Source organism: Schistocerca gregaria, chromosome 2 (assembly GCF_023897955.1).
Source record: "Schistocerca gregaria isolate iqSchGreg1 chromosome 2, iqSchGreg1.2, whole genome shotgun sequence".
Classification (NCBI taxonomy): Eukaryota; Metazoa; Arthropoda; class Insecta; order Orthoptera; family Acrididae; genus Schistocerca; species Schistocerca gregaria.
The window spans coordinates 699,181,280-699,208,229 of NC_064921.1; the positions used below are offsets into that span (position 1 = coordinate 699,181,280).

At 38.3% G+C, this 26,950-nt stretch overlaps 1 protein-coding gene across 1 annotated transcript in view; it reads right to left on the reverse strand.

The window, feature by feature from the left end:
- Positions 1-3,991: 3,991 nt before the first annotated feature.
- The window catches only part of LOC126334788 (DNA polymerase nu-like), a 451,725-nt gene continuing 428,766 nt past the window's right edge, over positions 3,992-26,950 (reverse strand). The window contains exon 16 of the mRNA XM_049997409.1: positions 3,992-4,336. Coding sequence (XP_049853366.1) covers positions 4,215-4,336 — 122 coding nt within the window. The 3' untranslated portion in view covers positions 3,992-4,214. The remainder of the gene's footprint in view (positions 4,337-26,950) is intronic.

The following is a 26,950-nucleotide window of genomic DNA, read 5'->3' on the forward strand; positions in this document are numbered from 1 at the left end:
TTGGGATGCTGTTTACTTTAGATATTGATAGAGCAGTTTTTACTACTTCGGCACATATGACTTCTTTACCACTGTTACTTCTGTGCATACCATGTTTTGTGTAGTGCTCCATTACAGAGCTGTCAACTACTATGAAAGTTGTATAAGGCAAATTATTTGCAGCTTTTTGTAGTCTCCTGTTAGCATTTGAGATTTCAATATCAACACAAGAGTTTTCTAATAAGTCTTGCCTCAATGGAATAACAACATTAAATAAAGTTAATAAGTGATTTATTTCGAAGTTTATCTTTGGAAACCGTCATTGTCCCTCTCCTTCCATTACTTTACAGATTGACAATAAGATAGAATAACAGTTATAACAAAATAAAACTTTAAATAGTGTAATACACCTACAGAAAAATATAAAATAGGATGATGAATAATATGGGACCAGATAGTAATACAAATTATTTGTAGACATAAAATGTTCTGAGTCATATAAAAAGCATCTAAAAGATATACGCTGGATGTGAAATATACAAAGGTTATAAAGTGATTCTAGTTTAGTATACTTGGTGGGGTATTCACTGGAGAGTAACCAGTGCACCAAGGAGAACTCTCTGATGTGTGGATATGGCAGTGGAGATCTGTCACATGCCCCGAATTCTTCAACCAACCACACAAATCATCTGCAGACGAGCACCACTCTTACTACCCAATATCCCCATGGACTGGGACAGCTTAATCATATCTTCCACCATGGCTTAATCATGCCTCGAAATGGGGAAAATCTTCCCTGAAAGCCTTTACCACTCTAAATGATATACCCACTCATCCCAGTTGGGCTGCAGCACTGTAATGTAGGATGTTTGGGTATGTACATGTGTGTTTTTGTTTGTTTGGTCTAAGCAAGGAAATAGTAAAAAAACTTAGCACAAGTTCAGTCTTATTTATGAGCTGCGCAGTAGCCGTGCAGTCTGAGGTGCCTTGTCACGGTCTGTGCGGATTCCCCCATCGGAAGTTTGAGTCCTCCCCCAGGCATGGATGTGTGTGTTGTCCATAGCTTAAAAGTTAGATTAAGTAGTCTGTAGGCTTAGGGACCAATGACCTCAGCAGTTTGGTCCCACAAGACCTTACCACAAATTTCCAATTTTTTATTTATGTGCCTGTAGATCAGTCAGTGCCTCAGCTATACAGTGATTGGTTACCTACACTTCTTCAATTGCTTCTTGGTAAGAACAACATATGAAATAATAAAATGTTATGTTTCTTCTTTAATCGAAACATATTATAAAAATGTGTGTGTTTGTGTTTCCCTCAGATTTTCTAAAACAATTTCAACCAAACTTGGTACACATATCCCTTACTGTCAGGTAACAATTGCTGTGGATGTAAGAATCATATACTTATCCCAGTTCAGGAGCTATGATGTCATAAACACTGAGATGTGTGAAAAGTTGCCACAACATGAATGACATTTAAATTTATTTCTTCTGTGCTACTATTTCCTCTCAAAACTTATTTGGCAGACAGTGTACACAAGTGCTGCTGAATATACCTACACAAATATTTCACTGTATGACACACAGTTCAAGGAAAACATGATGCATCATGAATGAAGTTTTAATACATTTATTAAATAATGGAAACTCTGGTAGGAATACCAACACTGTAGGAAAAGACCAATTGCTTACTTATGTGTGTGAATGGCACGCGTGTGTATGTGTGTGTGTGTGTGTGTGTGTGTCTTTCAGTGATGAAGGCTGTGGTCAAAAGCTTTATGTAAGTGTCTTTTAATTGTGCCTATCTGTGACTTGACATGTCTTCTTTATGGTAAGTAACAATCTGTCTTTTCCTACAATGTTAATACACTAATTCTTCACTACTAAGACACTCCTACAGTTGAGTCAGCTTAAGGAAATCCATGACACCTAGCAGTACATTACACAGCTTTCAACAGTCAAGCACAAATGACTGTAGGTGAAAACAATTGCTGTCTATAGAGCTATGAAAAGGCATTGCCATAGAGACGTTTACAAAATCACATTGTAGCCATGTGAAGCTGTCTGGGATATTACACTATAGAGACTATTTTATGTTTTTGTTTCTAGTAGAAAATTGGCAAAATAAATATCTGGCCAATGATGTGTTTGTCAGCTATATAACCAATAAAATTACAATTTAATTATAAGTGGAATCTATTTCTTTCATTATCATAGAGCCTGCACATCTTCACTTTTCTGTTTACCAAAATCAGAAGAAAAATAGTGCTTTAACAGCCAATGTAATTGTCAAGCCCAATTACAAATTTACAGTCCTAATTATGTTGTTCATATAAATACAAGTAAAATTTTTGTATTGGGTTTCTCTTAGGCTTTTAATCTCTCTTTCTCTGCCTCTCTTTCTCCCCCCTCCCCTTCTTACCCTGTGTGTATTTGGGGAGGGTGAGCTAGGGAAGAGCTACATGCATAGGCCTACAATGAGAGAGAGAGAGAGAGAGAAAACTTTCTCAGATTCTAACTGATTCATTAAATGTGTTAATGTTTTCACAAATTCAAATTTTGAATATTCACTGAAATCATCCAAACTTCCTGGGAGATTAAAAATGTGTGCTAGACTGCGACTCAAACTTTCAATCTTTGCCTTTTGTGGGAAAGTGCACTACAAACTGAGCTGCCCAAGCACAACTCACAACCTGCCCTTACAGCTTTACTTCTGCTAATACCTCATCCCTTACCTTCCAACCTTAAGAGAAGCTCTTCTGATTGCGAGACTAGCACTCCTAGCAGGAAAAATATTGCAGAGACATGGCTTAGCAACAGTCTGGGTGACATTTTCAGAATGAAATTTTCGGTCTGCAGTGGAGTATGTGCTGATATGAAACTTCCTGTTAAACTAAAACTCTGTGCTGGATGGAGACACAAACTCAGGTCCTTGGCCTTTTCTGGGCAAGTGCTTTACTGATTAAAGTAGCCAAGCATGACACATGACCATCTGCACAGCTTTACTTCCCTCCACAAGGCTAGTCTTGCAAATTTCATAGGAGAGCGTCTGTGAAGGGTGGAAAATAGGAGATGAGGTACTGGCAGAAATAATGCTGTGAGGAAGGATTGTAAGTCATGTTGGGGTAGTTCAGTAGGTAGAGCACTTGCCCAATAATGGCAAAGGTGTTGAGTTTGAGCTTCGATCCAGCACACAGTTTTAATCTGACAGGAAGTTTCATATCAGTCGACATTCCACAGCAAGTGAAAATTTCATTCCAAGTTTATCCCGATTACTGTGCAGTGACTTCAATTTTTTCTAATGAATTTTTCTTTCATTCTACTTAAAAAATTGAGTGGTTAATAAAGTTCAAAGAAACAGAAGTATAGACAGTGATTTCAAGTTATTTTGTATACATTTTAATAAGTTACTGCAAAGTAACATAAGTACATCAGAACAAATTCATGATTATGAAGGAAATTATTGTGTGTGGTAAAAAAATACATTTAATGAAAGGCAAAGAACTGGATGTCCCAGTAACTCTTGATGATTTTGAACAATAAATCACAACAAACAGTATGGTTGATCTTGCTGATATAGAAGTTCTAATTCTAGGAATCATCAAACGAAAATAACACAACAGCAACACAAAACTGCAGTTACATCACTCACTTCTTATGCTGTTAAACAGAGTATCTTGTCGGACTACTAAAATGTAAGAGATTTACATAAAGTAGTATGATGGACACACACTAGAGGAAATAATATTTTCATGTACCAGTTAACAATTTAAATAAGCAAATGGGAAGACTAATTAAATTCAGACTGTTAACAGGATGAGATATACAACTAATTATACACATGAATGTTGTGTGTAGAACAAGATGAGATATACAACTAATTATACACATGATTGTTGTGTGCAGTCATAGTTCCAAAGGTTTAATTTAAAACATGGACATAGCCTCTCAACATAGTAAGACCTTTTTTACATTTGGAGTGTTCCCAAACTTGACAATTCAATGCTCTACAGTTACAAGTATAGAAAGCAATGAAAGTATAAATGTACAATGACCAGTGACACTCAAATGAATTTTTCTCAGGACTCTGATCTTTGATTTGCAGACATTACAGTTTCATATTTTTTTCCAAGGATTCTTCATTATAGTAGATTAACATATTTTCTCCCCCATACTATAGAATTAATTTTCCTGATAATAACTCATATAGCTGTATTTCCTTCACAATTATAGCTATATCTGCTGCATATTAGCCCAGTCTTTGCCTTTCTTCATAATCACTGGCAATGGTACTGAAATTTGGATTTGAAACTCATAGATATTGCTGCAGTCTTCCATGGATTTCCTGATGATATCTGTTGCAAGTAGAAGCAAACAGAAATGTTTTGTTACTACTCTAATGTATATTTTATGCTCCATTTTACCCACAAATAAGAAATCAATGACATTTTTTGACACAGAGGACAATTATCAAACAATGCAAAAAAGAGATGAAATATTTCTGATTGTAGTTTCCTTTCTCAGAAGGAAAATTTGCTATTAGTATTAAGTGTCAGCCCATTAAGAGGACAGAATCATTTCAAAATGAAACCAGCACCAAAGAAAGATACAAAACAAATTGTACTCTTTAAGCATCAGCAGGTCAACAAAAGAAATAACTACAGAAAATCTCGATAATCTTAGATTTGCTCATCTCAAGAAAAAAAAGAGAATGATGTTCAGAGGAAAAGGAACTTTCCACAAGCATTAACAAGGAAAATGCCATAGCAACTAGGCATCTTGTTCTGATGTCTTTCACATCATCTAAATCTTTCACATCACTTAATTTACTCAGTTAACTTTCTGTTTTATGCTTTAGAAAGTTTACTTTCTCCTTTGGTCTCTTGTAGAAAATTGATTCTAAGTTGCAGAGGTTTGAGAGTCTTGTTTATTCTCTAGCAGACAATTTAAGAATGAACACACAAATTGTGATTATGGTTCTGAATCACCTGTAGAACATTTCAGAACAAATGAAAATTTGTGATGGACCGGGACTTGAACCCAAATTTCCCACTTATTGCAAGTGCTCATCTTAATCACTTTGGCTATCTAAGCATGCTTCCTGGAGTGGTCCAAGTCTGCATTTGTCCTTGTGCTTGCACTTTATTACTGTGATTCCTGCACAGGATGAGAGACTGTTTTCTTTCGTCATAGCCTTACTATTTATTGCATGAATACTGCAGTGTAGTGCCCCAGACACTGCATGGTGATCAACAGCCACATTTAATTAAGAATGTACTTGTGAGTTGTGATTATGGTTCCACATCAGCTACAGAATATTTCAGAACAAATGGAGATTTGGGACACTCCTGGAGATGTGCTCAGGTAGCCAAAGTTGTCAAGATGACCACTCAAAATGCATTTGAGTCCTGGTCCAGCACAAATTTTCATTTGCTCTAAAAGATTCTACAGCTGATGTGGAACCAGTATCATAATTTGTGAGTTCATTCTTAATTGAATGTGGGTGTTGATCATCAATGCAGGCAAGAAGAGGTACAGTCTCTGACAACCCCATGAATGAAGATTAGGTAATGTGAACTATTCAAATTGAGTGTCGGCAAATAAGGTCCTATTAGTTACCCTCGTACAGTTCTAGCCATAATGGAACATGATGGAATGACACAATTAAAATAGCTTTGTACACTTCTATACACAATTTGTGTTCAGAGAATAATCCAAAATAAATAAGATTAATTTTATTACTTCTGAAATAACATAATTATTTTGGATTTATTTCACAATTTGTGTTGAGGTTGTTTGGGGGAAGAGACCAAACAGCTAGGTCATCGGTCTCATCGGAATAGGGAAGGAAGTCGGCCGTGCCCTTTCAGAGGAACCATCCCAGCATTTGCCTGAAGAAATTTAGGGAAATCACGGAAAACCTAAATCAGGATGGCCGGACGCGGGATTGAACCATCGTCCTCCTGAATGCAAGTCCAGTGTGCTACCACTGCGCCACCTTGCTCGGTCACAATTTGGTTATCTACTTGTAATCACATTTGCCATCACTGAAATCAAAATTATTAATTACAAATTCTCAAACAAACTTCAGAAATGATTATCAATAAGTAACTCATCCATCATGTAAAAGGCTTTCTCTGATGTATGCACTTTATATCTTTGTTCTTCTTAGTTAGATGTTGTTTAATGAAGTTGGCAGGAAGTGAGATGTGAAAGTTACGTTTTGTATTATGCATTTGTTGCTTTGTGTCTGTAATTGTTTATTTGAAACTTAATAATTTGAAAAATATAGAATATATGTGTTAACAGTGAATATGGGCACTTGTGATTTTGATTATTTATATTATACTTAACATTAAATGAACCCAATATATCTCTACATCAATCAGGAATCAGTATGCCTGCGACAACATGTATACCTAATATTTTCCAAAATTCTATGCATAAAAATAAGATTTTCTGGTGCTTGTACCTCAGGTTCTATCAGTGATAAAAAGGTAGGGTCAAGTCTTTTGCATAGCCCAACAGAAGGATTGTTTTACTGTCATTATCATACAGTACAGGATCAAAGTATGAATATTAAACACTTCCTCCTGCTTAGGCAAATGGAGCAAATGCATTGGTTCTTTGTGATCTATGATGGGCCTGATGAGACTTATGGTGGCACCACTAGCTCATAGGCAGTTTCTTGCAACACCCCACAAAAAGACTTTTTCAATATTTTTGCTATCACCAGTGGACCAAAACACAGCCAAGAATTCCAAGATGGCTACCCGCAGCAAATGGCTGAAATTTTTGTGATGTATTCCTAAGACCATGGTCTCAATAAACATTGAAAATTTTCTTGATGTCTTAATCTGTTTCCAAGATACAGAGGTTCAAAGTTACCATACTTCTACAGATAAAATCCGATATAAGACAAAATATAAATGATAAATAACTACAGCAAATTGCTCAAATTTTAACAGAATATTCTCTAGGCATTATCTAGAAGAGTTATTATCTAGAAGAGCTATTACCCCATTTTCAAAATTGTTTACTTGTTATCAAGGAAAACCTCAAAAACTTGTTTCTTGGGTATTAAATCCAGCTGTGATTTCCAAGAGGGCTATGCACAAGGTCTGTAGTTTTTACTATATGTTCCTAAGATCCCAATCTCTAACAACCTTGAAAATTTTCTTCATATCTTTACTGTTTCTAAGATATAGAACTTCAAAAGATACCCTACATGTACACATAAAATTTGAATGTAAAATCTGGTGTGGGGCAAAAATGTAGTTTGTAAAGTGATGTAACATGGAGAAATATGCTGTGAAGTGCCTCCATGTTATAGTACTGAAGCACATGCGAAATTTTATTCCACACAAAATCCAGTCTGTGGTGTAAAATTAGATTTGGTTTATTTCTGTTTCACATCAATAAACTATCAGAATTTTACTGACCCATGAAATCATTTCTATATGAGTGACATGCTCAGCTGTGGCAAGGAAAGTAAGAGAACCAGTGGAAAAATGCCACTATAGGAGCACAACAAAGGCAAATATGCTCCTGTTTATGAAAAGACTCTTACTGGTGGTACGACCTGCCGCATTCTACCTTTCTCAGCACCTTTAAAAATTTCCCCAAAAATTTGGCATGTGAACGTATTCACACTTCTTTATGCTGAGAGAGAAGAAGACATTGGCAGTGGCAAAGATATGGAAAAATAATAAATAATGAAAGATAGGAAATAGTGGTTCTGTTATAGAAAGAGCAAGGAGACAACAGCAAAGTGAGAGATAGAGAGGGACACAGTGGTAGTGGAAAATAGTTGACAGTGACATAACAGTGCTAAGGAAAGAGTGAAGGAGACAGTGCCAGGAGGGAGGGGGGATAAAGAGACATAGTGACAGTGAGAAGAGACAGCAGTAGTAGGAAGTAGCAAGTACGAGAGAGCAAGAAGGAGACAATGAAAGTGAGAGGAGAGTTTAGTCATAGGACAGAATGAAGAAGACTGTAGCTGTGACACAGGAGATATGACAGGAAGACACAAAGATATAATGACAATGAGTTGGGCTCATTGAGAGCAAGGGAAGGGGCATCTGGGAGAGAATGGGTATGAGGAACTTACAATAATGTATTAGTGGATGTGAGTGAGTTACAGTTATACGGGAGCTTATGGGAGCAAGACTTGCAGGTTAAAGAAAAAGTGCAAATATGTTGACATTCCAAAAATTTTGGGAAAATTATTAAAAGTGCTGAGGAAGCTAAGATGAGGCAACTGGTACCCCACATTTCAGTCAAAATCTTTTAAAAAAGGAGAATATTCATCTTTTTGTGCTCTGATAGGAGCATTTTTCCAACGGTATTATGTATTTCAAGAAGAAAATGGAATGAGCTTCAAGAAACAACATAAATCAAAATACACTCCTGGAAATTGAAACAAGAACACCGTGAATTCATTGTCCCAGGAAGGGGAAACTTTATTGACACATTCCTGGGGTCAGATACATCACATGATCACACTGACAGAACCACAGGCACATAGACACAGGCAACAGAGCATGCACAATGTCGGCACTAGTACAGTGTATATCCACCTTTTGCAGCAATGCAGGCTGCTATTCTCCCATGGAGACGATCGTAGAGATGCTGGATGTAGTCCTGTGGAACGGCTTGCCATGCCATTTCCACCTGGCGCCTCAGTTGGACCAGCGTTCGTGCTGGACGTGCAGACCGCGTGAGACGACGCTTCATCCAGTCCCAAACATGCTCAATGGGGGACACATCCGGAGATCTTGCTGGCCAGGGTAGTTGACTTACACCTTCTAGAGCACGTTGGGTGGCACGGGATACATGCAGACGTGCATTGTCCTGTTGGAACAGCAAGTTCCCTTGCCAGTCTAGGAATGGTAGAACAATGGGTTCGATGACGGTTTGGATGTATCGTGCACTATTCAGTGTCCCCTCGACGATCACCAGAGGTGTACGGCCAGTGTAGGAGATTGCTCCCCACACCATGATGCCGGGTGTTGGCCCTGTGTGCCTCGGTTGAATGCAGTCCTGATTGTGGCGCTCACCTGCATGGCGCCAAACACGCATTCGACCATCATTGGCACCAAGGCAGAAGCGACTCTCATCGCTGAAGACGACACGTCTCCATTCGTCCCTCCATTCATGCCTGTCGCGACACCACTGGAGGCGGGCTGCACGATGTTGGGGCTTGAGCGGAAGACGGCCTAACGGTGTGCGGGACCGTAGCCCAGCTTCATGGAGACGGTTGCGAATGGTCCTCGCCGATACCCCAGGAGCAACAGTGTCCCTAATTTGCTGGGAAGTGGCGGTGCGGTCCCCTACGGCACTGCGTAGGATCCTACGGTCTTGGCGTGCATCCGTGCGTCGCTGCGGTCCGGTCCCAGGTCGACGGGCACGTGCACCTTCCGCCAACCACTGGCGACAACATTGATGTACTGTGGAGACCTCACGCCCCACGTGTTGAGCAATTCGGCGGTACATCCACCCGACCTCCCGCATGCCCACTATACGCCCTCGCTCAAAGTCCGTCAACTGCACATGCGGTTCACGTCCACGCTGTCGCGGCATGCTACCAGTGTTAGAGACTGCGATGGATCTCCGTATGCCACGGCAAACTGGCTGACACTGACGGCGGCGGTGCACAAATGCTGCGCAGCTAGCGCCATTCGACGGCGAACACCGCGGTTCCTGGTGTGTCCGCTGTGCCGTGCGTGTGATCATTGCTTGTACAGCCCTCTTGCAGAGTCTGGAGCAAGTATGGTGGGTCTGACACACCGGTGTCAATGTGTTCTTTTTTCCATTTCCAGGAGTGTAATTACTTTCAATTTTCATATTGGAAATGATATAGAAATTCTAGTCTGCAACCTCTGTTCTTCAATTATTTAAGAAGCTGAAGAAAATAAACCTGAATCAGTTCATTGTAAAAGTGGGGATTGGTAAGGTGTTTTGATTTTTTACAATATTTAGCAGCTTGTTAGGTTATAGCATTGTGAGTGTATCAGGCAGGATGTCAATATTCTGTACATTAATATAACTGAATGTTGCAGTAGCAAAATTAAAAATTACTGATGTTGTTGGGACTGGAAATTATGTAAACACTTTGACTTTTATCCTGTTGATGGAAATAACAAAGGCTGCATATGGACATGTGGAGATAAACAACTGTTTAAGTAGGAAAGTGCTTTACTCATTGTATTGTGTTACGTGGGAAAACGTTTGTGAAAACTGATAGTTATGGAGCCCAAAATAGAGAGAGAGGTAGGTGGGGATGAATTTTTAGTGGGCATGGGAAACTTAGACAAAAAACAAGAAAGAGGAGAAAATGTTTGAATTAGATGAACTGGGTAAGTTAAATGTGAAACTATTGATTCTGAAGACATACAAGTTCATGAAAAAGAGGAAGAAAGCCATTGAACAGTTAACATTAGCAAGTGAAGCACAATTTCAGTTCTTTCCACAATCAGTGAACGGATTAAGGAATGAATGACCAAATTTGATGAAACATGTAGTAGAATCCAGTAAAAACAGAAACTAGTATTCAAAATGACTTGGAAAATTTGCAAACTGTGAATGGTATTGTTGAAAGGAAAGACAAAATTGTGGCTAAAATAGTCAGGGAAATTAAACAACTAATAGAAGGATTGAGAGTAGATGGAAAGGCGCACAATTAATATTGAGAAAGTGTATGTTGAAAGTAAAAATGTGAATAATTCAGAATGTGAAATAGCTAAAAATAACCCTGCAGTTAATGCTGAAAACTGTGATAACTGTGATGTGTCTGATATAGCTACGGGAGAGGAACACACGAATAATTCATCTAATAATGTAGAAATATTTGATGATGGTAAAATGGCCAATCTGTATGAGGATATTGTAAATGCAGTAGACGATCTTTGTGTAGTGACAAATAGTTTTCTTGCTTTGAAAGACGAAATTGTTTCAGTGCAAAGCAAAAATGAGGTATCTGAACTGCTAATAACAGGTGAATTTCAATACTAGGTGCAAGACGTAAAACTGTAACTGATTCATGTAATGATGTGAAGCTAATAGTGATCAATGTTGATGAAGACGTTACCTGTTTACTTATTTTGAAAGGCAATTTTATAGATGAAGAAAGTTTAAAGTAGACATCTCAGTAGTTAGTAGCAAATGAGTTTTCAATGCTGTGTACATAAAGTCATTTAACATATAAATTTTGTGACAATGATCCTGAGTGGAAAAAATATGCAAATTTTGTAGTGAAATGCAGACTGAGTAGCAGGAGAAGTGTCAAAACTATTTTTCAAAAGAAAACTGTGCTATTATAGCAGATGATGTTGAGTAATGTAAAATATTTCGTTCACATGTGGGTCAACATCCTCCAAGAATTTTGTGAAAGAAAACATTGTCTGTAGTAGGCTGCATAGTCATCCTTTATTTGTTGTGCAATTGGCCAACTTCGACTCTTAAATTATTTTGCATCACTTATGAGTAAGCAGTATGCTGTATGCCCTACATGTTATGGCACACTATCAAAAATACCATTTCGTTTGTTAATCCATATGTAGAAGAAAACATCTGCATTAAAAACAAAGATTCCAAGACTTACCAAGCGGGAAAGCGCCGGCAGACAGGCACATGAACAAAACACACAAACACACACACAGAATTACTAGCTTTCGCAACCGATGGTTCCTTCTTCAGGAAGAAGAGGGAAAGACGAAAGGATGTGGGTTTTAAGGGAGAGGGTAAGGAGTCATTCCAATCCCAGGAGCGGAAAGACTTCCCTTAGGGGAAAAAAGGGACAGGTGTACACTCGCACACACACACATATCCATCCGCACATACACAGACACAAGCAGACAGATATATGTCTGCTTGTGTCTGTGTATGTGCGGATGGATATGTGTGTGTGTGCGAGTGTTCACCTGTCCTTTTTTTCCCCTAAGGGAAGTCTTTCCGCTCCTGGGATTGGAATGACTCCTTACCCTCTCCCTTAAAACCCACATCCTTTCGTCTTTCCCTCTCCTTCCCGAAGAAGCAACCATCGGTTGCGAAAGCTAGTAATTCTGTGTGTGGGTTTGTGTGTTTTGTTCATGTGCCTGTCTGCCGGCGCTTTCCCGCTTGGTAAGTCTTGGAATCTTTATTTTTAATATATTTTTCCCATGTGGAAGTTTCTTTCTATTTTATTTAAAACATCTGCATTGCAATTTGAGATCAAAAACATCTTACTAGAAGCAAATAACTACTTTGTGTCATTTGTGAACCACATGACTGCTACATTCAGACTGTCAAATGTCTGCCTGTGGAAGTTGCATGGCTTACACATAAAATAAAGTGGTTATTCTAGGTACGGATGAACATATGTAATGGTTTCTGCGAGTGTATGCCACAACAGGTTGGGCATATAGCATACTGCTTATGAATAAGTGCTCGAAAATGACTTAACACAATGTCTTGTTTCATGTAAAACAGTGGTTTATAATGAAAGTTTTAAAGTGTTGATCTCTTAATTATAGTGAGAGAAAGTATCACGGCAGTTTGTGAAAGTGAAATTTGTTTGTCCTTTTTAAAAAGGTACACAGATGTGATTTGCTACTAGGCTTAAAGGGAAAGCTAAATGTAGAGATTAAAAGTAATATTGTGTCTATTTATGAAAAATGTAATGGTAGGCTTGTGTTTCAGTAACAGTCAAAAGAAAAAGGTATCACAGTGTGACGTAGCAAGCTGGTAGCCTATTACTTCCTCTCTTGTTTTTCTGTCTGCCTCCTTATATTCATTTGTTCAGTTTTGACTAGTTACTATTAAATGTTGTTGTAGTGGTCTTCAGTCCTGAGACTGCTTTGATGCAGCTCTCCATGCTACTCTATCCTGTGCAAGCTGCTGCATCTCCCAGTACCTACTGCAACTTAAATCCTTCTAAATCTGATTAGTGTATTCATCTCTTGGTCTCCCTCTACAATTTTTAGCCTCCATGCTGCCTTCCAATACTAAATTGATGATCCCTTGATGCCTCAGAACATGTCCTACCAACCGATCCCTTCTTCTAGTCAAGTTGTGCCACAAACTCCTCTTCTTCACAATTGTCTTCAATACTTTCTCATTAATTATGTGATCTACCCATCTAATCTTCAGCATTCTTCTGTGGCACCACATTTCGAAAGCTTCTATTCTCTTCTTGTCCAAACTATTTACTGTCCATGTTTCACTTCCATATATGGCTATACTCCATACGAATACTTTCAGAAACGACTTCCTGACACTTAAATCTATACTCGATGTTAACAAATTTCTCTTCTTCAGAAACGCTTTCCTTGCCATTGTCAGTCTACATTTTATATCCTCTCTACTTTGACCATCATCAGTTATTTTGCTCCCCAAATAGCAAAACTCCTTTACTACTTTAAGTGTCTCATTTCCTAATCTAATTCCCTCAACATCACCCGACTTAATTCGAATACATTCCATTATCCTCCTTTTGCTTTTGTTGATATTCATCTTATATCCTCCTTTCAAGACACTGTCCATTCCCTTCAACTGCTCTTCTGACTCCTTCGCTGTCTCTGACAGAATTACAATGTCATCGGTAAACCTCAAAGTTTTTCTTTCTTCTCCATGGATTTTAATACCTACTCTGAATTTTTCTTTTGTTTCCTTTACTGCTTGCTCACTATACAGATTGAATAACATCGGGGAGAGGCTACAACCCTGTCTCAATCCCTTCCCAACCACTGCTTCCCTTTCATTCCCCTCTACTCTTATAACTGCCATCAGGTTTCTGTACACATTGTAAATAGCCTTTCACTCCCATTATTTTACCCCTGCCATGTTCAGAATTTGAAAAGGAGTATTTCAGTCAACATTGTCAAACGCTTTCTCTAAGTCTACAGACGCTAGAAACATAGGTTTGCCTTTACTTAATCTTTCTTCTAAGATAAGTCGCAGGGTCAGTATTGCCTCATGTGTTCCAACATTTCTACGGAATCCTAACTGATCTCCGGGGTTGGCTTCTACCAGTTTTTCCATTCGTCTGTAAAGAATTCATGTTAGTATTTTGCAGCCGTGACTTATTAAGCTGACAGTTTGGTAATTTTCACGTCTGTCAACACCTGCTTTCTTTGGGATTGGAATTATTGTATTCTTCTTGAGGCCTGAGGGTATTTTGCCTGTCTCATACATCTTGCTCACCAGATGGTAGAGTTTTGTCAGGACTGGCTCTCCCAATGCTATTAGTAGTGCTAATGTAATGTTGTCTAATCCCAAGGCCTTGTTTCAACTTAAGTCTTTCAGTGCTCTGTCAAACTCTTCATGCAGTATCGTATCTCCCATTTCATCTTCTTCTACATCCTCTTCCATTTCCATAATACTGACCTCAAGTACATTGCCCTTGTATAGACCCTCTATATACTCCTTCCACCTTTCTGCTTTCCCTTCTTTGCTTAGAACTGGATTTCCATCTGAGCTCTTGATATTCATACAAGTGGCTCTCTTTTCTCCAAAGGTCTCTTTAATTTTCCTGTAGGCAGTGTCTATCTTACCCCTGGTGAGATAAGCCTCTACGTCCTTACATTTGTCCTCTAGCCATTCCTGCTTAGCCAGTTAACACTTCCTGTCAATCTCATTTTTGAGATGTTTGTATTCCTTTCTGCCTGCTTCATTTACTGCATTTTTATGTTTTCCTCTCTCATCAATTAAATTCAATATTTCTTCTGTTACCCAAGGATTTCTACTAGCCCTCATCTTTTTACCTACTTGATCTGCTGCTGCCTTCACTATTTCATCCGTCAAGTCTACCTAATCTTCTTCTACTGTATTTCTTTCCCCAATTCCTGTCAATTGTTCCCTTATGCTCTCCCTGAAACTCTGTACAACCTCTGGTTCTGGTCAGATTATCCAGGTCCATCTCCTTAAATTCCCACATATTTGCAGTTTCTTCAGTTTTAATCTACAGTTCATAACCAATAGATTGTGGTCAGAGTCCACATCTGCCCCTGGAAATGTCTTACAATTTAAAATCTGGTTCCTAAATCTCTGTCTTGCCATTATATAAACTATCTGATACCTTTTAGTACCTCCAGGTTTCTTCCATGTATACAACCTTCTTTCATGATTCTTGAACCAAGTGTTAGCTATGATTAAGTTATGCTCTGTGCAAAATTCTACCAGGCGGCTTCCTCTTTCATTTCTTTTCCTATTGTTTAGTTCCAGTCACCCATGACTATTAAATTTTTGTCTCCCTTCACTATCAGAATAATTTCTTTTATCTCATCATACATTTCATCAATTTCTTCGTCACCTGCAGAGATAGTTGGCATATAAACTTGTACTACTGTAGTAGGCATGGGCTTCGTGTCTATCTTGGCCACAATAATGTGTTCACTATGCTGTTTGTAGTAGCTTACCCGCATTCCTATTTTCCTATTCATTATTAAAGCTACTCCTGCATTACCCTTATTAGATTTTGTATTTATAACCCTGTATTCACCTGACCAAAAGTCTTGTTCCTTCTGCCACTGAACTTCACTAATTCCCATTATATCTAACTTTAACCTATACATTTCCCTTTTTCAATTTTCTAACCTACCTGCCCAATAAAGGAAACAAAAGAAAATTTTGGAGTAGGTATTAAAATCCATGGAGAAGAAATAAAAACTTTGAGGTTCGCCGATGACATTGTCATTCTGTCAGAGACAGCAAGGGACTTGGAAGAGCAGTTGAATGGAATGGACAGTGTCTTGATTGGAGTATATAAGATGAACATCAACAAAAGCAAAACGAGGATAATGGAATGTAGTCGAATTAAGTCGGGTGATGCTGAGGGAATTAGATTAGGAAATGAGACACTTAAAGAAGTAAAGGAGTTTTGCTATTTGGGGAGCAAAATAACTGATAATGGTCGAAGTAGAGAGGATATAAAATGTTGTCTGGCAATGGCAAGGAAAGCGTTTCTGAAGAAGAGAGATCTGTTAACATCGAATATAGATTTAAGTGTCAGGAAGCCTTTTCTGAAAGTATTTGTATGGAGTGTAGCCATGTACGGAAGTGAAACATGGATGATAAATAGTTTGGACAAAAAGAGAATAGAAGCTTTCGAAATATGGTGCTACAGAAGAATGCTGAAGATTAGATGGGTAGATCACATAACTAATGAGGAAGTATTGAATAGGATTGGGGAGAAGAGAAGTTTGTGGCACAAGTTGACAAGAAGAAGGGATCGGTTGGTAGTGTTTGACGGATATCTAGTATTTTACATTTATGTTGTATGTGTAGGATGGTGATACTGGTGTTGTTGACATTGTGTTTTGTTTCATGCAGGTGGGCAGCTATTGCTGATGTGTGGCATTTTTTTAAAATTTTTTATTTTTATTTTTTTGTGCTGTCATGTGTCCTTTGAATCTAATCTCAAATGATCTACTTGCCTGGAATATGTAGAAACAGTCACAGTTCAAACAAGCAATTTGATACATACCTGTCTGATGAACTGGATTCTGTGTTGTAGTTGTGAGATAACTTATGCCCAGTCTGCTTTTTAATGGTAAAGAATATGTTCAAGCCTTTTCATTAGAAATAGTACGCAGAAATGGTATTGAATGGAAGGTGTCATTTTCTTTTTTTTCTTTTTTTGTGATGTGTTTGCTTTGAAACTACTGAGTGCTTAAGGGTGTCTACTATGAAGCAGTTTTAACCATTTGCAATAATCATTATTTCTGTTATTTCAATTTCTTGTTTTCATTTATCTTTAAAGAGTGGCAGTTTGATAGTGCTGCTCATATACTGAAAAGCTGCTGTTTTTTGGACTGTGGGGTGACAGGAGGAGCTATGGATGGTGGTATATGTTGTGGTGGGTCTCCAATAAATTTCAAAATAGTGTCTATTATTCTTTATTCTAGAGGTAAGGTCTAAAGAATTTATACAGTCATCAGTTGAAGTTCAACTGTAAATTTCATGTTTTCATGTGAATTGCTGAATAACTGGTTCAACTCATTGATATCATCTTCATATCTGTAGTAGTAGGTGCTGTTTTTGAGCAGGTGGTGATTGGAAATCTGGACTTTGTCTTCTAAATAGTTTATAAATATTTCAGCTAGCAATCCAGAAAGGTTTGAGCCCATTAACAGACCATCTGTTTGTTTGTAGAGTTTATTGTTGATTTCAAAATAGTTGTGTGAGTGTGTGAAATGCAGTAGTCGACCCCCCCCCCCCCCCCCCCCCCCCTCCCCTTTTAGTCGAATGGAAAACCTGGTAGAAGCCGACCTCAGGGAAGATCAGTTTGGATTCCGTAGAAATGTTGGAACACATGAGGCAATACTAACCCTATGACTTATCTTAGAAGAAAGATTAAGGAAAGGCAAACCTACAATTGTATCATTTGTAGATTTACAGAAAGCTTTTGACAATGTTGATTGGAATAATCTCTTTCAAACTCTGAAGGTGGCAGAGGTAAAATACAGGGAGCGAAAGGCTATTTACAATTTGTACGGAAACCAGATGGCAGTTATAAGAGTTGAGGGGCATGAAAGGGAAGCAGTGGTTGGGAAGGGAGTGAGACAGGGTTGTAGGCTCTCCCCGATGTTATTCAATCTGTATATTGAGCAAGCAGTAAAGGAAACAAATGAAAAGTTCAGAGTAGGCATTAAAATCCATGGAGAAGAAATAAAAACTTTGAGGTTTGCTGATGACATTGTAATTTTGTCAGAGACAGCAAAGGACCTGGAAGAGCAGTTGAACGGAATGGACAGTGTCTTGAAAGGAGGATATAAGATGAACATCAAGAAAAGCAAAATGAGGAGAATGTAGATGTAGAGTAGAAAAAAAGGGCCCAGGAGTAAACAGCATTCCATTAGAACTACTGACAGCCTTGGGAGAGCCAGTTCTGACAAAACTCTACCTCCTGGTGAGCAAGATTAAGTCTGGTGATGCTCAGGGATTTAGATTAGGAAATGATACACTTAAAGTAGTAAATGACTTTTGCTATTTGGGGAGCAAAATAACTGATGACAGTCAAAGTAGAGAGGATATAAAATGTAGACTGGCAATGGCAAGGAAAGCGTTTCTGAAGAAGAGAAATTTTTTAACATTGAGTATAGATTTAAGTGTAAGGAAGTCATTTCTGAAAGTGTTTGTATGGAGTGTAGCCATGTATGGAAGTGAAACATGGATGATAAATAGTTTGGACAAGAAGAGAATAGAAGCTTTTGAAATGTAGTGCTACAGAAAAATGCTGAAGATTACTAATAACTAATAACTAATGAGGAGGTGTTGAATAGAATTGGGGAGAAGAGGAGTTTGTGGCACAACTTGACTAGAAGAAGGGATCGGTTGGTAGGACATGCTCTGAGGCATCAGGGGATCACCAATTTAGTATTGGAGGGCAGAGTGGAGGGTAAAAATCATAGAGGGAGACCAAGTGATGAATACACTAAGCAGATTCAGAAGGATGTAGGCTGCAGGAAGTAATGGGAGATGAAGAAGCTTGCACAGGATAGAGCAGCTTGGAGAGTTGCATCAAACCAGTCTCAGGACTGAAGACCACAACTACAACAACAACAACAACAACAACAACAACTTTGGTTGGTGTTAAAAATCTGTAGGGTGGAACTATTGTCACAGAGGAGTAAATGTTTTTATGTTAAATGCTGCAAGTGTGGCTCCATCAGGAACTTTTATGTCTTTGACACAATGTGTACACTTTAGACTTCTTCCAATTCAGCAATATAACAAAAATATCGAATGATCCAACAGCCAGAACACAAAAAGAGATTAAACACATCTCAAATAATATAAACTTCGTACTCACTATCCAAGAAGCAAGAAACATTGTAGCAATGAACCTACAAGCACCTTACCTTAGATAAAAACCTACAGTATACAAAAATGTGACCTCCATCAGGCCTATAGTGAGCTGTAGGAACAGCTCAACATTCAAGCTCAAAACTCATGAAAAGATCTTCAAAACGCATGAAGAAACATACACATTCAGTAATAATGGAACATTTAAAAACACACCAGAATTTACACAGCGTGTCAAAAACATAAAAGTTCCTGATGGAGTCACACCACTAGATCATTTGAGATTAGATTCAAAGGACATATGGCAGCACTAAAAAACAAACAAACAAACAAAAATACCACACATTAGCAATAGTTACCCACCTGCATGAAACAAAACACAATGTCAACAATACGTCCAACCTAAGAGCAAAACACTACACATCCTTCAAACACCCAGATATACAAACAGCAAAGAAAACATTCTGATTTCTTCTGAAATGACAAAAATGTCAACATTTGCAATAGCATCATCTCCATTTTCAACAACAGCCTACATTATTACATTTGCAATGCATGTAGGCACATAAAACACACACACACACACACACACACACACACACACACACACACACACACACACACACACACACACACACACACACACAAATTCATATTTACCATAACTATTTAGTTATGTTACCATGACAATTCTAAATGAATAATAGAATGGCCTCATTTACAAATTTACCATCACACCAGCAGCTTGTACCCACTGTCAGCTTCAAACTATATGTACACGAACCAACAATAAGAATTGTACATCTGTCTGCATAATATTAAAACATTAATCAATCTGCTGCCAACATTTTATCCATATGTCTGAATCCCAGTCAAAATTGTTATTTATGTATAATTTTACCACTGTTAGCAATATACTTACTGTACTTAAATTTTACGACATGTCACTTGAATGACCTGATTATATAAACGAATATGAAATTGAAGCTGTATAAACTTGACAGAAAATGATTTGTAAACCCCTTGAAATATTTATTCCAATGCTTGCATTCATTGATTCAAAAAAGATCTCAACACTCTTTAAAACTTATTCCAAAATAATAATTTTTTTGTGATACATATTCTTTGTACCTCGAGACAATGTTTCTGGTATGCTATATGTTCTCTGCACTAGTAGTTTCCACATACCATTTTTGTTTACAAAATATGGCAGTTTGTGTGTAATATGTTATGGTAGAGAAAGAAGCCTGTGACCACCGCAGGTATTTACTTCACTTGTTTATCTTCAATTTTGGATATACATTTAGTTTTTAGTCAAAAAAAACTACCTAAACCTTGTTTCTGAAATAGTGTTTTCATTTCTCCACTAGACAGTGCCACAGATTACCCCAACATAGTAACACAGCACACATCACATGTAAATCCATCTGATGATGGACCTTTAAACATTCAAAACATGTTGTGGATATAAACAAACTGTGAATGGTAACACTAAACTTTGTGTTTCATATGATAAGGCAGTTTTTGAAAACTCTCATAAGTGAGGGTCATGAGTAATTTTGTGAGTGGACTTGAATAATGTTGTTGATACTTTCAGGAAGTAGCTAAGTTATATATATATATATATATATATATATATATATATATATATATATATATATATATATATATATATATATATATATATATATATAAAGAAGAAAAGAAAAATTATAAATATTAAATATATGCAACCTCACATGCATGTCAATACCACATGTCAGTCAATAAGACACACAATAAAATACGTGAAAACATCAATTCTTTTAGTTTTATTTCTAAAATATTTATTAAAATCAGTTTGCATAAATACTTGATCAATATTCTGACAGTTCATTGAATATGTAATTAACATGATCTGTTATGGCAACATTATGTCTGATTTTGATCACTGTTCTAGTAGTAGTAAGAGCACTAAGAGTAATCACCCATCCACTGGTGAAAAGTGGTGAAGCAGTTCTTGTCTTTATTGAAACAAATGCACACACACAATTTGTTCAAGAAATGAATGTATACCCATGACATCCAGGATATTTGCATCAATTTCTTTTGGCATTCCACACTACAGGCCATTAAAATTGCTACACCAAGAAGAAACGCACATGATAAACGGGTATTCACTGGACAAATATATTACACTAGAACTGAAATATGATTACATTTTCACGCAATTTGAGTGCATACATCCTGAGAAATCAGTACCCAGAACAACCACCTCTGGCCATAATAATGGCCTTGATACACCTGAGCATTGAGTCAAATAGAGCTTGGATGGTGTGTACAGGTACAGCTGCCCATGCAGCTTCAACATGATACCACAGTTCATCAAGAGTAGTGACTGGCATATTGTGATGAGCCAGTTGCTCGCCCACCATTGACGAGACATTTTCAATTGTTGGGAGATCTGGAGAATGTACTGGCCAGGGCAGCAGTCGAACATTTTCTGTATCCAGAAAGGCCTGTACAGGACCTGCAACATGAGGTCGTGCATTATCCTGCTGAAATGCAGGGTTTTGCAGGGATCAAATGAAGGGTAGAGTCATGGGTCATAACATATCTGAAATGTAACGTCCACTGTTCAAAGTGCTGTCAATGCGAACAAAAGGTGACCGAGACGTGTAATCGATGGCACCCCATACCATCATGCCGGGTGATACGCCAGATGATGAATACATGCTTCCAAAGTGCGTTCACCACAATGACCCCAAACACGGATGCCACAATTATGATGCTGTAAACAATAGGTTTTCAAGACTTTTGCTGTCAGTAACGAATTATAGTGTTATTGACAAACCTCAAGGTTTTTCATTCTTGTCTCTGAACTTTCATTCCTACTTCACGTTTTTCCTTGGTTTCCTTTACTGCTTGTTCAATGTACAGATTGAATAACATTGGGGATAGGCTACAAGCCTGTGTCACTCCCTTTCCAACCACTGCTTCCCTTTCATTCCCCTCTACTCTTATAACTGCCATCTGGTTTCTGTACACATTGTAAATAGCCTTTCACTCCCATTATTTTACCCCTGCCATGTTCAGAATTTGAAAAGGAGTATTTCAGTCAACATTGTCAAACGCTTTCTCTAAGTCTACAGACGCTAGAAACATAGGTTTGCCTTTACTTAATCTTTCTTCTAAGATAAGTCGCAGGGTCAGTATTGCCTCATGTGTTCCAACATTTCTACGGAATCCAAACTGATCTCCCCTGAGGATTCTAACAGTTTTTTCATTCGTCTGTAAGGAATTTGTGTTAGTATTTTCGAGCCATGACTTATTAAACTGATAGTTTGGTAATTTTCACGCCTGTCAACACCTGATTTCTTGGGGATTGGAATTATTATATTCTTCTTGAAGTCTGAGGGTATTTTGCCTGTCTCATACTTCTTGCTCACCAGATAATAGAGTTTCGTCATGGCTGGCTCTCCCAAGGCTATCAGTACTTCTAATGGTATGTTGTCTACTCCTGGGGCCTTTTTTTGACTTAGGTGTTTCAGTGCTCTGTAAAATTCTTCACACAGTATAATATTTCCCATTTCATCCTCATCTACACCCTCTTCCATTTCCAAAATATTGCCCTCAAGTACATCACCCTCGTATAGATCCTCTGTATACTCCTTCCACCTTTCTGCTTTCCCTTCTTTGCTTAGAACTTGTTTTCTGTCTGAGCTCTTGATATTCATACAAGTGGTTCTCTTTTCTCCAAAGGTCCCTTTAATTTTCCTTTAGGCAATATCTATCTTACCCCTAATGATATATTCCTCTACATCCTTACATTTGTTCTCTAGCCATCCCTGCTTAGCCATTTTGCACTTCCTGTCGATCTCATTTTTGGGACGTTTGTATTCATTTTTGGATGCTTCATTTACTGCATTTTTATATTTTCTCCTTTCATTAATTAAATTCCATATCTCTTCTGTTAGCCAAGAATTTCTACTAGCCCTCATCCTTTTACCTTCTTGATCCTCTGCTGCCTTCACCATTTCATCTCTCAAAGCAACCCATTCTCCTTCTACTGCATTTCTTTCCCCTGTTCTTTTCAGTTATTCCCTAACGCTCTATCTGAAACTCTCTTCAGCCCCTGATTCTTTCAGTTTATGCAGGTACCATCTCCTTAAATTCCCACCTTTTTGCAGTTTTTTCAGGTTTACTTTACAGTCCATAACCAATAGATCATGGTCAGAGTCCACATCTGCCCCTAGAAACATTATACAATTTAAAACTTGGTTCCTAAATCTCAGTTTTATCATTATATAATCATCTGAAACCTCTCCAAACCTCTTTCACATTTACATTCTTTCATGATTCTTAAACCAAGTGTTAGAGATGATTAAGTTATTCTCTGTGCAAAATTCTACCAGGTGGCTTCCTCTTTCATTCCTTACCCCCCCCCCCCCCCCCACCCCCCCATTTCATATTCACCAACTACATTTCCCCCATGACAAATAAATTTTCATCTCCCTTCACTATCTGAATAATTTTAACTCATCAAGCATTTTCTTTAATCTCTTCTGCGGAGATATTTGACATATGAACTTGGAACATTGTGGTAGGTGTGGGCTTCATGTCTATCTTGGCTACAATAATGCGTTCACTATGCTGTTCATAGTAGCTTAGCTGTGCTACTATTTTTTTTTATTCATTATTAAACCTACTCCTGCATTACCCCTATTTGATTTTGTATTTATAAACCTGTATTCACCTGACCAGAAACCTTGTTTCTCCTGCCACCGAACTTCATTAATTCCCACAATATCTAACTTTGACGTATCCATTTCTATTTTTAAGTTTTCTAACCTATCTACCAGATTAAGGGATCTGATATTCCATGCTCCGATCCATAGAACACCAGTTTTGTTTCTCCTGATAACGACTTCCTCCTGAGTAGTCCCCACCTGGAGATCTGAATGGGGACTATTTTACCTCAGGAATAGTTTACCCAAGAGGACACTATCATCATTCAACCATACTGTAAAGCTGCATACCCTCAGGAAAAATTATGGCTGTAGGTTCCACTTGCTTTCAGCCATTCACAGTACCAGCACAGCATGGCCATTTTGGTTAATGTTACAAGGCCACATCAGTCAGTCATCCAGACTGTTGCCCCTTCAACTACTTAAAAGGCTGGTGCCCCTCTTCAGGAAGCTCATGCTTATCTGGCCTCTCAACAGGTACCCCTGTGTTGTGGATGCACCTACGGTACAGCTATCTGTATTGCTGAGGCATTCAAGCCTCCCCACCAATGGCAAAGTCAATGGTTCATGGGGGGCCTCCCTTAACTATCTGAATAAGCAAAGAAATTTATTGTGTGATAAAAAGAAATTATTCTCCCTTAACTATCTCAATAATTTATTTTATAACATCATACGAAGGTTGACTGCAAAGTAATGCCTCCACCTTCGTAACTCTTCAACAGTTGGCAGCACTGGTATGCGGCAGGTACTGGCTTGTTCTGTAGCCTCTTCTCTACAGCTCCAGTTGAACGGTTGTTTGTTGTTACAGAGGTAAGTGTGGAACCCTGTGCAGACGGTCAGTCAGTGTAATTTAAGCAATGTAAAGTCATTGAATTCTTGACAGCAACATGGTGACAGATTGATTCAGGACGTTTGTCGTATCACTCAGAGAGAAATTGCAACCACAATTGGCATTTCACAACAATGTTTGGGTCACATTACTACTTTGCTTGGCTATCAGAAGATCTGTGCACGGTGGGTATCCCAGATGCTGACTCCTGAAACAAAAGTGCACACACTTGCAATTTGCCAGGAACTCCTCTCGCATTATGAGAATGAAGGTGACACCTTTCTCCATTCAACTGTGACAGGAGACGAAACTTGGGTACACCATTATGACCCATAGATGAAACACCAATCTATGGAATATTGACACAAAGACTCGTCCCAGAAAAAAAAATACAAGACGCAGCCCTCAGCTGGAAAAATCATGGCTGCAGTGTTCTGGGCTGCAGATGGTGTTATCCATGTTGATTTCCTTGATCATGGAACAACAATAAATTCAGAGCATTACATTACAATGTTGTGAACTCTGAAATGACGGCTAACAAGGGTCCGAAAGGAAAAGGGAAATGTTTTCCTGCAGCATGACAATGCCAAAGCACACACTTCACGTGCCACCACAGCAGAACTTCAGAGACTGACTCTCACCACCATATGGCATCCTCCATACAGTCCAGATTTAGCATCGTCTGACTTCCGTCTGTTTCTGATAGTGAAAGACGATCTGCAGGGACATCATTATGCTTCTGATGAAGACACTGAAAAAAACTGTGAGACAGTGGTTGCAAAAACAGTGTGTCAACTTCTTCCATGACGGCTTCAGAAAACTTGTTCATCGTTGACAGAAATGTATCCAATTGGCACAGATGAAGGTAAATTGGTGGTTAGCCTTAACTATATGAAGATGGTACCTGCTCTTTCAGACATGTCCAAAAGAACAGATACCATTGGTGACCGTGCAGATCTCTAGAATGAAATTATAATTAAATTAAGACCCTAAGCTGCTGACAATTGATCTCCTTCTGTGAAGATGCACACACATTGCCCGAACTCTCACGGGACTTGATAAGATTGTCTGCCATGAGTAATGAGAGTAATGGGCAGGGTCACTACGAATGTAGTGTGTGTTCATTAAGTTGGAAATGTGGGTGTCATGGGGAGTGTGCAAACGATAAATCCCTGCACTGGCTCTATCCTCTATTCCCTCGGTTGCTCAGAATAGAGCATCTGACATATAAGCAGGAGATCCCAGGTTCGAGTCCCAATTGGGGTACACATTTTAAACTGTCCACGTCGTTGTATATCAACACCTGTTGGCAGCTTAGGGTCTTAATTTAATTATCATTTCATTCTAGAGAGCTGCACCATCACCGATGGTATCTGTTCTTTTGGACATGTCTGAAAAAACAGGTACCATTTTCATATAGTTAAGGCTAACCGACAATTTATCTTCTTCTGTGCAGATGCACACGAATTGACCGAACTCTTATCGGACTTGGTAAAATTGCCTGCTGCGAGTGATGAGTATAATGGGCAGGGGCATTATGAATGTAGTGTACGGACATTAAGTTGGGAATGTGGGTCTCATGGGGAGCGTGCAGAGATAAATCCCTGCAGTTGCACTATCCTCTGTGCCCTCAGTGGCTTTGGTGGATAGAGTGTCTGCCATGTAAGCAAGAGATCCCAGGTTTGATTTCCAGTTGGGGCACTCATTTTCAACTGTCCGCATTGATGTATATAAACGCCTGTTGGCAGCTTTGGGTCTTAATTAATTATTATTTCTTAAATCATAGTTTATAAAGAGCTGTATTATTCATGAATCCATACAATGAAATGCAATGTTGCTATGAAATTGTGACATCAAGACACACAACTTGATATCAGCATATCCTCTGAGACTCTGCTGGAGTCAGCTGCAATATTTCCAAGTTATGTTCAGTAGCTGAAAGTGTCACTTGGCCACAGGTATGCACATCTCCCTTAACTCTGGATTTTCCCTGTCATTTCCTGTCACCTAATATGTTGATACTGTGTGCTAAGCTCTCTGTGCCAGGCTGTCTTGCTGCTGTGTGGCTTGCCTGAATACCAGGTAAGACTAAACCAAGTTTGTAAACTCACTGTTTAGAAGCTGAAGATAGTTGAAGGTAGGAAACTTTATTCTGAATTGCATTGCCATGTTCATTCATCTCAAAGATTATATATTTTTACCAAAAAAATGACAAAAATATATAATTTACCTACTGTGGTTCCAATACCTAAGAGAAAAATGCTAATTAAAACTAAAATCAAACAATGGAAAATCCAGGATGTAATATAACAATATTATGAAAAGGATAGTTGCTACTCACCATACAGCACAGACAAATGTAAATCACACACACATGACCACAGTCTCTGGCAGTTGAAGCCAGACTTACAACTAATAGTCGTGGTGATAAAAACAAGTGTTGGGATGGCAAAGATAGCAAAAATGGTTAATTACAGAATATATTTGCATACTGATGATGACTGGAGAAAACAAGAGGAAAGAAATGGTGTTCTCAGATAATCTGTAGAAATAGGGCAGAGGAGATTCAGAAACATCTGGATAGTTGGGAAGAAATTGTGAAATAGGATGGAATAAAATTTAATGTAAAC